This window comes from Ambystoma mexicanum, chromosome 3p (assembly GCF_040938575.1).
Source record: "Ambystoma mexicanum isolate Mex_15411 chromosome 3p, UKY_AmexF1_1, whole genome shotgun sequence".
NCBI classification, from domain to species: Eukaryota; Metazoa; Chordata; class Amphibia; order Caudata; family Ambystomatidae; genus Ambystoma; species Ambystoma mexicanum.
The window spans coordinates 805,465,426-805,482,062 of record NC_090925.1 but is presented as its reverse complement, the minus strand read 5'-3'; the positions used below and the strand labels follow the sequence as shown (position 1 = coordinate 805,482,062).

Below are 16,637 nucleotides of genomic sequence, written 5' to 3'. Positions count from 1 at the left end.
GGTGACTGGTGCTGGGAAATCTTTCCTTTTGAGGGCTGCACAGCAGTGGAACAAACTTCCACTGACTATTACTTAGAATTAAATTATAGAATTTTTAGGAAGCACCCCAAGGCATACCTTTTTTAAGTAGGTCCCACACATACAGAAGGGATTCAGAAATGTTTGTCTAAGTTTCTTTGTCTCCTGGTTCTGTGTTACTGCGCCCTGAAGCCCACTTGCTTTTGACGCACTATAAACACATAAATGAATTTAAAAAATAAGCCACAGGTGGGGAGAGGCCCTCCAAAAGCAATAATCCCTAGAAAAGAGAAGAAGGTATGAGGCGGGCAGGATGACCCAAAACAGGATGAGATGGTAGGAGACCCCAAAGGAAGAACAGACCAGGAGTAGCCTGGCTGTTTGGGAGGAAGCCTTGACATGTGTGGGAGGCATGGATCCTGAGCTGACGGAGAGCGAAGTTCCAAACAACTAAAATGACCCTGGGACACTCCTCATCTCGATGGAGGTACTAAGACTGTACAAACAACTGGCTGTAGAGACTCTATACTGGACCCAGAGAAGTTTCACGCTTGAGAAAGGTCAGAAGAACAGGATTCGGAACCCATAGGAAACCCAGAACGCCACTGGGAGGTGAGATGTTATCAGATCCAGTGTTAGAGTTTTTGATAATCTTTTTCCCCAGCTTGGTCAAGATATACATATCAATACAAGGTTGTGGCGACTTCTTTTGAGTCAGTCTTCTGTGCCTCCTACATTGTCCTCCTGACAGCTAGTAGAGGGAACTATAGGTTATATACCATTGTATGGTAGGTTGAGGGAACTGGCCACAACCAGCTTTGTATTATCACCTTCCAAGTCTGACTCTTAAGAAAAGCACCTGGTTTATTGCCAACTCATCAATTGGGCATCCTGTCTCCTTGTTGCACAAGACCCAGAAGCTCTGCTTGGGCAACCTCCCTTACCCTAATTTTAGAAGTAGTGCTGACTTGAGGAGGCTCTGCCAGAGCTCCTGAGCCTGTGCTCACAGGATGAAAAAATAGGCCTAAGAGCTGTGCCAGGGAGCAGGATAACCCACTTTTAGGCAGGGGTAGATGATGCTTCACGTATCTGTGAAATCCATTTGGTTAGGCAATCACCACCCCTACTTTAAAAGAAGGTTCTAGTGTTGCTAAGATACTCCAATCCCACCCCTGAGAGTTGATTCATCCGTCTAGTGATGCGCAGATGTACAGGCTAGATGCTCTATAGACTATAATGTTGATGGATTTAAACAGGTTGGGATAGGTGACCTGCAGGGCCAATCAGTAGCCTTGGTATACAAATTATGGAGCATCTGGCTACAAGTACATTGCTTGAGGGCATGGAGGAGTAGAGAGAGGATAGGGATCATGGAAGCATACCTTTAGATTGGCACCTGTGTTCTAAATATACCTAATGGTAAACCTGCTTGCTGCCACGCTCTGTGCCTGCTGTTTTTTCTTTTTGAATGTATTTGAGTGAGAAATGACAGGATAATTAAGAGTGATAGAGGGGTTTCAAACAGGGGCTGGATGTCAATTCAGTTTGAACCCATGCAGATCAACAACCAAAGGCAAGCGAGTACATGCAGGGAATGTGGCCACTTGGAGGGAGGAGTTAGCGCTACAAACAAACTGGAGTACGCTTCATTCTGTCTGTGTGTTCCACAGGAGAAAATTAAGTGAGCGTGACTAATTCTACGCAACAGAAGGCGGGGTAGTCCACAGGCAGGCATGTCACAGTAATTGGTGCCGGCCCCTTTGTTGATAACAAAGTAGGAGGTTCCATGGCTGAGGTTGGAAGGGAGAGGTTTTGCATCTCCTGGACCCTTTGGGGTTCGCACAAGTGACAGGGCGTTAGGAGTCGCTTTTGTTTTCCTGATCCCAACGGCAGAGTGGATTTTGAACACAATCATTCAGCACAAGACATTTTTCAGAACCAATTGTTGAGCACCACACACCGTGGGTAATAATAAGCAGCGCTCCGATACCTGAGGGTTCGTAGTGCTATATAAATGCTAAATTATTATTTATTATTATTATTATTATTCTTGCATGGAATTGTGTATGGTGGCCCTGATGAAGGCAGAGGTCCCGATTAATTGAAATGGACCTAGCCGAAACTCGAGTTGACCATGCTTTTAGCATTTCTTGATTGGTGTTTTGCCTGATGGACTTTAGTTCCCAACAGATGCACTTTGCATCGGGAGTATTAAGTAGTTGAGCATTGAGCTACAGAAAGAAAGCAAATGCCAGCCAGGATTCATCACTGATTTTTGTTTATTCAAGGCTTTTGGATTTGTTGATGCCTAACATTTTTAGGTGAATGTATGATTGTGAGAGTGAAAAGAGGGTGAGGTATGCAAGAAGTTGGTGTTAGAAAGTAAACTTGGTAGTTGAATTGTTCATTTACATGTGTTTGTGACTTTGTTTTATTTATTGACGTCTTAAAACTGGTGTACTTTAGAAGACATTTTATACAAAGTCGTTTCATTCATTAAATAAGAAATGTCTTTTCAAGGGTCATCTCTTTTGTGTATTGTGGATTGACCCCCATGTTAGGGCCCTAGGAGATTCCAAAAGTAGAAGGGGAGACCTCATGTGTTTGTGTTTTTGATCAACAACCCAAGGCAAGCGGGTACACTCAGGGAATGTGGCCACTTAGAGGAAAGGGAGTTGGAGCCACAGACACAACGGTTTGTTTACATAGTGAGGCGTCACTACATTTCATTAGTCCACTGGTGGAGGTGCATCCGCGAATTCCAAAATGACGGTTTTATTCTTTGAGGCAACAAAGAAGGACAAGCTTTTATAAAGAGATTGCTGCCTGTGTCCTATTGTAACTATTTGCTCCTTTAAACATTCTACATTGCTGTGGTGGTGTCGCCCACAGATCTTAAGTCTGGGCAATTTCACTGTTAAAATATCTTGCACAAATGCACAGCATATGCAGTAAAGATTTGCTCACAGATCAAGTTGGCCTAAAATGTATTCTCCCCCATGTATACATGTAACTTCTAAATACAGGCGAAGGGCCATTTGCCATCACTGTTAGAAGTGGCTGTCTTGAAAGTGGGCCCCCCATAAGTTCAAAACCTCTGCTTTTACATCTAGCTGGCATTTTAGAAGCTTACATGCCTGAATTGGCCATGTTCTTGAGTTTTAACAGACTGTGTATGTAACCTAGTACTACAGCAAAACAAAAGAGGATGGCTGACCTGTTTAGAATTAATCTTATCCTATAGTACAGGTCTGTGCAACCTTTCAGACCATCGTTTGCCAGCCCACCAAGCCATTACAGAAAGGGGAAAGAGCAAATGTAAATCGAGCGTGGTACCACCACAAAACAGGAGGTCCATATCGAACTACTTGGGCACGTCCCTTCTACACAAGACCACAAGGATCCACAAGCATGCCCAGACATGTTTCGGCCTCATTGGGCATTAAGTGCAGTGTAGCTTGGGACTTGAGGCCCAACAGGCTCGGGACCAACGTCTGGGCATACCCGTCCCATTCTGGGCAACCATGGAAAAGCAAGAGGTAATGGCTTGAAGGATTATAATTCATTTTAAACCTCTGGCCTTTGCTCTGTGCAACCCTCCAGGCCATCGTTCTTCAGCCTGCCAAGCCCTTACGGAAAGGGGAAAGACCATGTGCAAATTAGGCTTGGTCCCACCCCAAAAGTGGCAGCTCCTCCCAAACTGCATGGTTACATCCCTCCCGCACGGGACCACAAGCAAATCCAGCCAAATTGGGCATCATCAGTAGCATAGTCTCTAGGCCCAGCAGGCTCGGGACCCACATCTGTGCATATCCGTTTCATTCAGAATGTCATACTGTGCATTTTATGACAAAATGATGCCCAGCATGTTGTACTGCAGCCATTTTAATGCACTCAAGAGCTTCCTTTAAACTTAGATTGAGTACCTTTAGTAGATGCAACCTCACCCCCCTCCCCTGCACTGTTCAGCTCACTTTGCATCCCCTCATTTGAACAGGAGCAAGTGCCGTTACATAGACATTCCTGCCGGTGCTCTATTGTAACATTTAGCTCTTTTCTAAACATTTTGTATAATTTGCCTTCAGAATACAACCACATTTTCTTCTGCAATACATTTGAAGTGTCGCGTTACAGCCCACAGATCTTAAGTCTGTGCCAATTCAACCTTTAAAATATCTTGTCTTAATGCCCAGCACATACATTCAAGATTTTATTATTCTAATAAGGCAAAAGAAATCTAGGACCAAACTATCACTTTGGAAATGGAATGGGGCATGTTGGCATGTATCAAGTGGCCCTCTTCCTGTTAGGGGCAGCAGGAAACATCCAGAGGATGATGTGAAATGCATCCCTTGAGAAACTAATGACAGAGTGATCAGTGCTCACAACTCAAGTGAACTGGCTGGCAAGTGTTTATGAAATCTGGCATTGTCTGGTTTAGGGGTGTTCCAAACTTCGGCTTCTAGTAAGCATTCAACCGAATTACGGCTGAAATAATGCTATTCAGCTCTGGTCGATTAGTTTCTTGCTATTTGGCTCTTGCTGAATACTGAAGTCATTCTCATTTGAATACAATGCAACAAGAAAACAAAACTGAATAGAATCAAAGCAGACACTTCTTAGCCACAAGACCAGACAAATTGCTATCACAGAGCTGTAAAATATCTTATATTGTAATCTGCTCTTTACGGTATGTTTTGTTACAGATTCTTAGACACAAAAGGTGCTCACCTTTTATACTTGGCCTGCAACAATACAGGAACATCTTTTCTGTTGGCGAATGTTTATAGGCAATGTGCACTTTCTTCAGTTGTAAAAGTGAAACTGAAAGAAATGTGCATATTTCACGTAAGGATACATTCACTTCCTGTCATGTCACTTCGCATTGCGTACGTCATAGTCCCCTGTTCTCTTTTTCTTATGGACTTGATTCCTGAGATTAACATAAATTGAAATGTCATCATGAACGATAAGGTGCATATTTTTCTGTATTGGCGAGAAGGAGTGGCGAGGATGAGTGAAAAGTGAGCAGAATTTGTTCCTATGGGCCATGCCCACGGAGAAACATTAAGAATTCACAATAGGTAGTGGAGACTAGCAGGGCTCGGTTATGTCAGGCAGAGTAATATGCCCCCAGCTAACGGGCCTCTCAGAGGAAGTTATGTTGGGTAATCTCTCCAGTTCCAAAATGGGCCAGTGTGTGACAGCAGGTAAAGATAGGTGTGAGGACTCTGTATGAGACAGTCAGAGAGCTATGTTCTGTTGGTGGAATTTGCAGGATGTAGAGTTGGGAGAGCCTGAGAATTCTTGGGATGGGCCTAGTCAGGGCCGAGCCTTAGCGTCTGACTTGGCTCCAAATGGCAAACGTGGGCTGAACCGGCAAAATGAGCATGTAGGTCTTGGAACCAAAGACACCATTGCTGACACTCTCACGGCATACAGTGCAAGCCCCCATTACTGGCATCCTGCCTCCCCTACACCCTCACACACTTACTACTTGGGACCTGCCACCCCCTAACACAATTACCATACATGGCATTCCACCTCCCGCCCAACAACACAAATCCCCCTACCTAGCATTCTGTTTGCCCATCCCTACTAAACATAAATCCCGGCATGGCCTCCCACCTCCCCAGACCATGCAGAGAGACAACACCCTACACCTACTCAGAGCAATCGGACAATGAAGGCAACCAGAGCCAGAAAATGATTCTACTTTATTGAGGAATAACAAAATAATCTATCTGGTAGTAGTGATTAAATTGCCTTTTTGTTCTGCAAAACATAGGACTATTCCTCTGAAATGTTTCCTTTAAAGCATTTTTAATTTGGTTTGGCTAGTGGCAGTGGGTTCACCTGTGACCTAAAGCAATTCTCTAATGATAGTGTGCATTTAGGGCCTTTATGTTTAGTTGATATATGAAAGGGATTTGGATATGTGCTTTGGCTCTCCTAAATGTTAAGCCCCTTGACACGCTTGTTTCTCAAAATGAGCATTTTGCTCTTTTGACAAACCTATTAACAGCTGGTCTGGGTACTGCCAAGGTGACAAAGGAACAGACCAGCCTGAGACACACCACCTTTCCATCAGCACAAGTGATTGCGGACCATTGTTTACTCAGAAATGGGCAAAGCTCATAATTGCTGTTTAATCCCTTCTAGCAGAATTTGAATGCAGGGGCAAGAGGGACTGCCGGTGAGATCTATCCCGTGTATTTTCCTGTAGCAGAGTTCTTGGCCATTTGGTGATGTGATCTTCCTTTGTGCTACCATATTGAACCATGATTACCACTCCTAATTTACATGGATGTGTTATGCTTTCACCTGTGACCAAACTTCACCATTGATGCTTTATTCATTTGCCTGCGACTGAACTCCACCATTACCTTCTGTGCAATCTATTCAGGACTTTGGGAACGGCAACAGGTTTGGAAACAAACTTGACTGCTGCTGCTGTGAAAAACTGACAATCTTGACAGATTCCAGTCTCCACCAATACGCTTGTGCATAATGGTTTCACACATAAAATTGAACATTCGAGAGTTCATTGTGTTACGATAGAGTTCAATGCTTTAACATTTGTTTTTGCTTTGTGCATTTGTTTTTATGAATCACAGTGCATTTGTATATTGCAGACAGTTCCCTGGTGAATTTCCGATTACCTCTCTATACACTTTCGGAAAGAAACATGTTGGAATGAAAGAATGAGGATGAATGAATGAGCCTCAGTGAGTCTAGAGTGTTGATGCGACTGAATGGTGAAAATGTATGACAGATGACACTTTATATACACTAATTCTTGTGAGGGCTGTACTTTGATAGCCCCTGAAATTGTATTTTCTGTTTGCTATGTATACAGATAAAAATGTATCTGCACCGTGCATCCTCTTTTTAGCCAAGGAATTAACAGATGTTAATCACCTCATAGAGATCGAGATCGAATTCGTTCTCATGCATGTGCAATTTTAAATGTGTTGCTTACTTTGTGATGCTAATAATTTGATATATTGTGTTGTATACACATTTGGCTTCATATGGTTCATTGAAGCAGTTGAGTCTCTGGTTTTGGTCTAGTGTGGCACACTGCTGCAGTGGAACCTATGGCCTCCCGGCATTGTTTGCTTCTAAAGGTTATTGAACATTAATAAGGGATTGTCGAGTTGAGGCCTGAATCGCCCTTTACCTCTTTGTGTTTTTTTGGCAAGAGGGATACCGGCAGCGCTCGGGAGAAGGAGCCAGGTCAGACTAGCCTTTTCTAAAGAAATGGGTGTGAACGCTGCAGGGGAACACAACTGGACGAGGGAGAGAAGACCGAACCATCTTGCAAAGCTCACTCGCAAAGCCACCAGAGGGCTGCATTTCAATATATGGGGCAGATTTCCTTGTACGTTTGCACACCCGTCTATGTTTCATATATATTGCTTTTTAGTAAAAATGTGATGCTTGAGAAATTGGCCTTTGAGAATGAAAGGCTTAATCGTGTGAGACCTGCAAGCCACTCGGATTAATTCAGCATCACTGCTGCTTTAACACACCAGACTATCCAAGCATCTTTCTTTATTGCTCAGAGAAATGAAAACAAAACAGAAACAGCACTAAACAGGCAAAAAGACGAAATTGATAAAAGCAAAAGCAAATTTGGTGGAAAACTGCAGCAAATATGTTGGTTAGAATAGGACTATATTTCGATCGAGTATGAAGTAAATGTTAAAGTATATTTTAGTGCTGCTATAATTTAATTGTTTTGGTTGTCATCAGAGTTACATAAACAAACTTCCCCTATGTATGATCCAGAATTGTTATGTATTTTTTTAATGCAATGAATAGTTAGACCTGATGTGCAAAATCATTTGTAATAAATGAACGGGTGCTTACCCATTCACCAAACACCAACAGCCTCTCTGGGAGAGTCCTCTCCTTTGTTTGACCTATGAGGGGGTTGCGTGAATAGTTGTGAGATGGAGTTCACACATTTCCGAGTTCCGCTTGACTTGTGTCCTGTATGAACCGACATGAACCATTTTATACATTTCTATGTGAGCTGCAAAGAAATTTTCAAAACTCCACCTCGGCGACATTGCAACTGGATAGAGAATGCAATGCGCCTGATTCACAAAGGCAGTTGCAAATTGCAATATCCTTTTTGTTCATTGCAACCTAGTCCTTTTGCATTTGTGAAGCCTCCTGCTTTGACTGGCACTGGTTTTGAATATGCAACAACGTTCTGTACATTTGGCTCCTTCCGTTTGGTTAAATCTTTTTTTTTCTGGCTTTTATACTTTAAATAAAGATGGTGCATTGATAACAATAAAAGTATACAATGCACCTGAAATGGTGCTTTATTTTATTTGAAATAAGTGTGTTTTTTCAAGTTTGCAGCATGATTTATTAAATAAAGCAACTATTCGGCTTCATATTCGTCTCGGCTGAATAGTTTACAAACTATTCGGTATTCGGCCGAATACTAAATATGCTTTTCAGCACAGCCGTAGTCTGGTTGAATTTGTGTATGTTTACATTTTCCTAAAAATGAGGGGCTTTTTCAAAGACTTAATGGAGCAGCCCATGACTGGGCCTTCTGTAATCAGTTTAACACAGAGAGAAACAGTGGAACATGTTAAACCAACTAATAGTTGTTAACAATGAGTTCAAGTCCTAAAGGCACACAACAATATCTGTATCGGTGCCCTTATTTTTAATGGATGGTGTTAGTTACTAATTGTCCTTTTTGTACGGTGCCTGTCACAAGGTGGAGGTAACGACCACAATAAGGTAAATGCAGCAAGGCGTCCTCATCGATTTGTAAACCAACCCAAATTGCCACTATGATTTCATAACCAAGTTGCCGCTGCTCTTTCTATTCACCCACCTCATATCTATGCGCTAATTAGTACCTTACGTGTCAATTGCTTACACATTAATTCTACTGAAGGTCTTTGGGTGGAGGTGGGAACGCATTGGATTTTATTGGGTCAATTTCATCCTTCAGAAGTTGAGCCTGTCAGTTGAATGTATTGATTGGATTCTGTTTCATTCACTTTCCTGCTGTGTTACTGATTTAGTTGACTTGTTGTTTCTGCAGCATTTTGTGGAGTAACTTCTCTTGGTTTCATGGGAACTGCATTGTGCTTCTTTCTGCTCTTTGTTTGATATTGTGTTGTATTTGAACTGTTGTAAATAAAAGTCTCATAACAAAAATATATGGAAGCTGCAAAAGACGAAGTTGAGCCACTCGTACATTTGTATTATTCTGCTATAAATATGGGGACGCAAGGTCTATGTTATATAATGGGCGCCAACTTCCGCCAATGCAGAGTGGCATACACCTATTTATTAGGGGAGGAAGATGCGAGGCTCACGGGCACTCCTCCATTTTAGACATGCTGCTTTTCGTAGTAGGAGAAAGTACTGGCAGATTAGCTATTTTGCACCTTGTGGCTTTTATGTCAACCTGTTTTTGTCCCAAAAACGTCATATTTAATGCGGCTTTGCTTGTATTCTTTGCGTTGGGCACTGATGGGAGTGTCTTATCCCGAAATAAGTTTGACTGCCTGACTGAGCGCTCACTTCCAATCTTGTGACGCCAACTCAAGGAAGCCGGTTTACTGTCATTTTACGGAAGCCTTCTTTACTGAGGTACATTTTACCGAAAATAAAAAATACTTTTTTTTTAAATTGGGGGGATCCCTCCCAAACCCCCCATTCACTTATGTTTTAATCACCAACCCCCTCCAAACCCCTTTTGATCCCTTATCCCCCACCCACATATTGTAGAATTCTTTTATTTTTTCTGTAAAAAATACAAAAGTAAAATATTTTCAGTAAAATGACTGAGAAACTAGGAAGCCTATTGCCTCTAGGAAGATATTTTCAAGCAAACATTATACTGATCCAACAGGGCAAAAGAAGGGAAGGTGACATTTTTCAGTGAGGATGTAGGGCTGGCTCCAACATATTATTTCGTTTTTCGTCTCTAAAGAATTCTGCCTTGGCTACGGGGTGGAGGCAGCAAATAGAGCACCCTGACAGGGGCTGCGGGGTGGGGTAGGGGTGCAGTGTTTCCAAGGTGAGAGATTGTTTCTCATTTTCTTCACTTTGCTACATAACCTAAGCACCCTGGGCCTCTTTTTCTTGAACATTAACGTCTTTGGTATTCTCCATCAAGAGTTTTGAACTCGGGTTCCCGGGTCCTGTTTACCATTCCCAGATTTTGTGGGGCCCGCGCGGGTGGGCGTTCTTTTTCAGTTTTGGTTCCAAGGATGTGGAATACTCTTCCTTCTCATCTTCCTGAGCCGTCGGACCATCTTTCCTTTCGCAAAGCTCTAAAGACATTTCTCTTTGCTTAAGCTTTGGTCGGGGATCTTTGAGCCGTCTTTATGTGCAGCGGCGCGCAGAGGCCTTAGGGCCTTGGTTTACGTGCTTTATAAATAAAATACAATACAACACAACCTTTAGCGTGCAGCTTATGATTGGAGTTTCCAGGCTACCCCCTTCACCTCATCTGCCAATTCGCAGATGCTTGTTTTGCAGCTCATGGGGTACAATGTATTGATCTGTGAGAGAGAAACAGACCCACACTGTGGCAATGTGAGATAGTGAAATGCGACAGTGGTGGTAGCAGTCCAGGGTTGCAGGTTGCTTTGCCTTGTATGGCCTGCTCCCCTCTTCCGTTGACTGTCTGCCCCGCCCACCCAAATCTCTGGAATGCAGCGATTTTAACAAATTAAAATACAGAGAAAGCTATAATAACGAAAATGGTATAGCGAATAATATGTAATGTTTTGATATAAACTGTATATGGGGGTGGGGTAAGGGATTAAAATGTGTGGGTAGGAGTTTGGGGTGGGTTTAAAAGCATAGGGAAAATGAGGGTCTGAGGGTAGGCCCCCAAATTAAAAAAGAATAAAATTGATATTGTTTGTTATAACATTTTCATTATTACAGCATTCTCTGTAATTTAATTTGTTGAAATCACATGTAACCAAATCTCCTACCACCTTACATTACACACAAAAAATACCTCACCGATGGCTGCCACATGCCTAGCCGTTGGCGCAAATATAGTAATCGATCCGTGACTATGCTCCCTGCTTTCGCCCTATTACCCTCTCCCAAAGCGCTGTAATCTTTCAGATCTTGGATTCTCCCCTTTGGGCAACATACTCCCAAGTTCCCCAGGAAAACCCATAGAAAGCAGATTGGCACACAGGAGCCGGGTACTTCCGAGCTGCACCCATCGCTGCAGGTTTCACACCTCGCTCTGCTGTTCTCTCCCATGGCCTCCCTCTCAAGGCGCGCGCAGTGAGGCCAATAACAGAGGCGGGTGAGTGCTGTGCAAGACCTCTTTACATTGCATTGATATGCATCGACTGTCACCCCGCAACACTGACACTATTTGTCAGCCTGAAGAGCATCCGATTTTTGTACAGTTTTTGGAGAGAAGTATGTGTGCCCCCCCAAAAAGACCCATTTAAAGGGCTGCTGCTGTCAGATAACCTCATTCTGTTCTGTGGTTTGGAACCATTGAAGCAAAAAGCGTGTGGTCTGCCATGACAATCTTCATGCCCACAGTCACTAATTGTATCCTAGTTGTGGTGTACGGGGAGGAGAATTCCTGATGCACTCCATTGGGGACAAGCTGGGGAGGCGCGTTTTGTATAAATTAGGGAGGAAGGATAGTTCAGGGGCAACGCGTTTGTCTTGGAAGCAAGACAGTGCAGCACAACAGGTTCGGTTTGAATCCCGATCCCGCGCTTAGGAACCACTCCTGGTAAAAAGCTCGTTATAAATGAACAATTATAAATCACACAATTACAAATGCTTACTGGACAATATTTCCTTTCAGCCACATCCCCAAAGGTACATGGGTGGGGGATTCATACTTCCTCCTACAATGAAGAGCTACATATAAAGCATGGGAACCAATCATCTCCCCCCCTACACCCCCACACCCCGCAATGATTGATGCCTGTGTGACTACACAAAAGCTTGTGGGTGGATGGCAGCAAATACTGTTGTGGCATTGTGCAGGGTGGCAAGGAAAAGACACCTTGGTGCAGCCTTTACAAAACATGAAACGCTGTCAATAGATGTGATCAATCCTTCCATTTCGTTTCAGTGGTGACTGCTTGTGGGTGCAGCAGCACTGACACAGAACATACTGTGCATACAGAGCAGATGATGGCAAATTAAAGAGAGCAATTTGTGGCTAGTTGATTGAAGCAACAGGTTTCACAGTAGAAAGTCCCCGGGAAAAGAAGGTTTATCAAATTTCATTGGACACAACAACACCCACTAGAACATTAAGCACTGGAAACCGCCCAAAACAATGGCGCTGTACAGTACATGGGCCAGCAGCGATGCATGCTGGGACAAGCTGTTGTTCTTGATGGCCGCTGTAGAGTTGGGATCCGCAGAAGATGTTGAAGATGGAAGGGAGATGGAGGCTGGTGGAGGGAAGATGGAGGCTGGTGGAAGGGAGATGGAGGCTGGTGGAGGGAAGATGGAGGCTACAGAAGATGCATTCCATGGCATTAACAACGCGGGCACAGAAGAAGCAGGGTGTGTGGTTGTGGTGTGATTAACAGAAGATGTGGAAGCGCGTGCGGTTGTGGTGAGGTTAACGGGAGATGCGGAAGCGTCCATTACAGGGCTACTGGTTGGGGAGTTAACTAAATAGGAGCGCAGGTCTGGCGCCTTCTGGACTATCCAGTCGACATAGACGGAAACGCGGGTGTAGACTCCAGGCCGGTCCAGCTTCGCACAGTCTTCTCCCCAGCTCACAATTCCAGCCAGAATCCAGGTGGTGTTAAACTGGCACACCAGCGGTCCACCCGAATCACCCTGCAACCCAAAATCAGCATGGTTAGAATTCATACAAATATTGGTACGCCAATATTTCCATAACAAAGCCAAACTGCCATTTATCTCACACATTTAACCCCTTAAGATTATTCTCTTCCTTTTTGCATAGACTTGCATAGTAGCCTGGCAGTTATTAAGAATGAGATGGAGGTGTACATGGCAGTGTTCCGCAGCAGTATGGAAATGAACGTGGAATGCTTTTTCATATACGTTTGGGTCTTTCATATTTTCGCTATGGTCCCCATATGGCCCTGATTACTTTTCCCTCTTGACGCCCCTTCTCCCTTTTGATTTCACACCCTCTTCTGTCTTTCGCCCTCATTGGGTTCAAGATGAGGCAAGGCTACAAAATTCTGCAACTTTTAACTTTTTATTCTAAACCGCTTTATTTGCTAGGTTTATGTGAAATGTGTGGGTATTAGCCGACATAAGCATCGCTTGACCTTTTCCTATTTCTTCTCATGAACATTTAAAATAAACAAATCCAAACTGAGGTTCCCGCACGTCTCACCTCTCGCTCTCACACGTTGCCCGCTACTATAAAGCTCTGGCTCACAGGCCTGGCCACACCACACCCGGATGCTTCCGCGCCACAGTCACGCTTGAGAACCACTGAGGCCCTGCGTCACTCATTGCTACGTATGAGAAGTTCAGTTGGGAGTAGAATTTTAGGGCTTAAAAAAGTAGTTCCTATTCTAAATGGGGGTGTTTTATGTGATTACAAATATATGTTAATACTAAAAGAGATACTGTAGATTAGTAATCCGTATTTCTTTACACCTCGCAATTCATTTAAATTATGAGATGTATTTTTACTTTAAAGGTCTTCTAAGTATCAGGTAATGATATTATTAGACCCCTTTCCCATGCGACTGCTTTTCTGGTACCACTGATCCAAACGTATCCATGCAGCTTTATGCATGGATCCATGGATGCATGGGAGCATGGATGCATGGGAGCATGGGAGCATGGAAGCATGGAAGCATAGACGCATGGGAGCATAGACGCATGGAAGCATGGATGCATGGATGCATGGGAGCGCATGGAAGCATGGAAGCATAGACGCATGGAAGCATGGATGCATGGGAGCATGGATCCATGGGAGCATGGAAGCATAGACGCATGGATGCATGGAAGCATGGATCCATGGATGCATGGGAGCATGGAAGCATAGATGCATGGGAGCATGGATGCATGGGAGCATGGAAGCATAGACGCATGGATCCATGGGAGCATGGAAGCATAGACGCATGGATGCATGGGAGCATAGATGCATGGGAGCATGGATCCATGGATGCATGGGAGCATGGATCCATGGATGCATGGGAGCATGGAAGCATAGATGCATGGGAGCATGGAAGCATGGATGCGTGGGAGCATGGAAGCATGGAATCATTGCCTGTGTTTAGGGAGTAAACATGGCTGATAGGCTGCTTATCTGTAGCGCTGACCTCATGTTTAGTTTCATATTAGGTGGAGCTTGCGCCATATCTAACAAGCGCCACCTATAAACCAAAACTATTGAATTAGGGTACAGATGGGGAGAAATGGCATATGAGGAGGTACACAAAGCTGGTAGGTGTTTGGTTATTTGACCAACCACTGACTGTCCATGGCCATGCTAATCCCTATGACAATTTCCCACCCAGGTCCTGCCCATCCACACCCAAAACACATCCTCATGGGAACGCTTCAAGCTCGTATTAATCAAGCCTTGCCATCTAACTTTAAGGTCTCATCACGAGTTGGGTGGTAGCCCTTAAACGCAGCCCTTACCGCCCAACTCTTGATGAGGCCCAAAAGCAGTCTTCTAGCAGTTAATTACTTTATTGCAGCTGTTAACACGCTAGTGGTGTAGTAAAACTGTCTTTAGAAGGTCTGCCTTCATCCACTTGATGTATAAGGACTATTCGTATTTTTCACTGAAGTTCTGTTAAAACAAATATTGGCATAGCCAACAGTTTGCCTTGTCTATAGGTATTATACATTTGCCAGGTTGCTATTAGATGCCCAGGTACTCACAGCTTTTTGCACCTGCTACCATCAGTGGCCAGTTAATACCACTGCGGCTGTGCCTGGAAAGTGTCTTTCCCATGCCTACACAAAAGCCCACACTGTTAGTATTTCCAATGCTTGTTATAGCATGTGGTCTCCAATGTTCCCTCTAATTATTTTTTTTCTAACTGCGGAACCGGGTTGGCTGTTGTGCGCACATTATTTTCCATCTGTGCCACATACTAATGAGATAAGCCGCTTTGTGAGCTACCGTTGCATCGCAGAAGAGAGTTTGGAAAGGAATTTCCTCTTCCCAGCCGCTGCAATTCTTTAAAAATCTTACAACACTTTTTCCAAACACATAGGCTAAAATAAAATGTCATGCGATTATACAGAAAACTCATCAACCAGTCCAAGACTACAATATCTGCCACAACACCTTGCAAACGTACTTCTGTGCAGAGACAAATGTCAGCCTCATTACAAGTTTGGAGGTAAGTGGTAAAGTTGCAATGGAGTAACTGCCAATTTTACCACTGCGCCAAATTACGATCGTCAGAATTTCTGCTGCAGTAATTTTGCCACCAAACCCACATTGAGTCCAATCTACTCAATATGGACTCAATATGAATGGGGAATTACACTGCAACCACCAGTTGTAATCCGGCGGAAATTCCTCCGGACCAAGTGGTGGTAACAGTAATTAATTCGGGCAGTATTCTGTTGGATTTAAGCCGGGATACCGCCCCAAGTCGTAATGAGGCCCTGTATTTTTTATGCTGCTGGAAAATCACTCATTTGTATTGCAAAACACAATTATCTTGTGTTCCCAGATAACTCGCACAAACAATATTTATTCTTAAAGACATTTTCTTTGTATTCTGAATTTTCAAAAAAAGGGAATTTTATTCTTGATGCGATAATCTCGTGGTTAACCGACATGTTTCGACCCAAGGGGTCTTCATCAAGGCTGGTGTTATTGTTCATTGACCATTAGGTAGGTTGGCTCTTGGTGGTGGGTTGTTGGGGTAGGTGGGTTCCACTCCTTGAATGGGTTGGCTTGTCAGCCTGTTACTGCTGCAAACGACGTCCCTGGCATGTGTGGCCCTCAAATATCTCTTGTCATAACTGATGTGGCTGTCAACAAACTCAGACAGAACACAGTTGCTGATGGATTAATGGCAATTAAAAGCAATGTGTAAAAAACATGCAGGCTGAAAGGAGTTCAAGTGCCACTTTAATCAAGTAATTCAATGGCCAGGAGAACATGTTTCTAATATTTTGTGTAGGGAAGATAATTGCATCAGAATAACTTTACCTTAGAATATGATGATCTAAAATTCCTGTGCCTCTGCTTACTATTCACATTACGTTCTCCTGGGGTAGTGATAACACCAGCCCTAGAGCTAAGAGGCATATGCACCATGCATGTTTACTCCCTAAAAAAAGTGCCCAACAAGAAACGATGAACATATCATTGCTTCAACCCACAAAGCTCTACTGATAATTTGTTTAATTAGTGACCAGTAGAGCAGTGCCATAGGAAGGAAGGAACGCTAATAATATTAATGCCCGATCTCAGAAGGAATTTTATGGGGAAAGAACATCTTTTAATAAGCAGAAAGTATCCCTATTGGCAAAGCCAATTACTTTTTACTCCCTGAAAAATCATTTGACTCCAAGTAGGGAGCAAAATCTGATTAGAGCCCTGCTTGTATCCCTGACATAGGGAGCAAAAGTGTACAGTTTTGCCCACCCTT

General features: G+C 43.5%; 1 protein-coding gene across 2 annotated transcripts in view; it reads right to left on the bottom strand.

Annotated features, from left to right (window-relative positions):
* Positions 1-7,560: 7,560 nt before the first annotated feature.
* The window catches only part of LOC138580909 (serine protease 33-like), a 281,640-nt gene continuing 272,563 nt past the window's right edge, over positions 7,561-16,637 (bottom strand). For both annotated transcript variants that reach the window (XM_069651838.1, XM_069651839.1), the window contains exon 6: positions 7,561-12,861. In XM_069651838.1, coding sequence (XP_069507939.1) covers positions 12,313-12,861 — 549 coding nt within the window. In that variant the 3' untranslated portion in view covers positions 7,561-12,312. The remainder of the gene's footprint in view (positions 12,862-16,637) is intronic.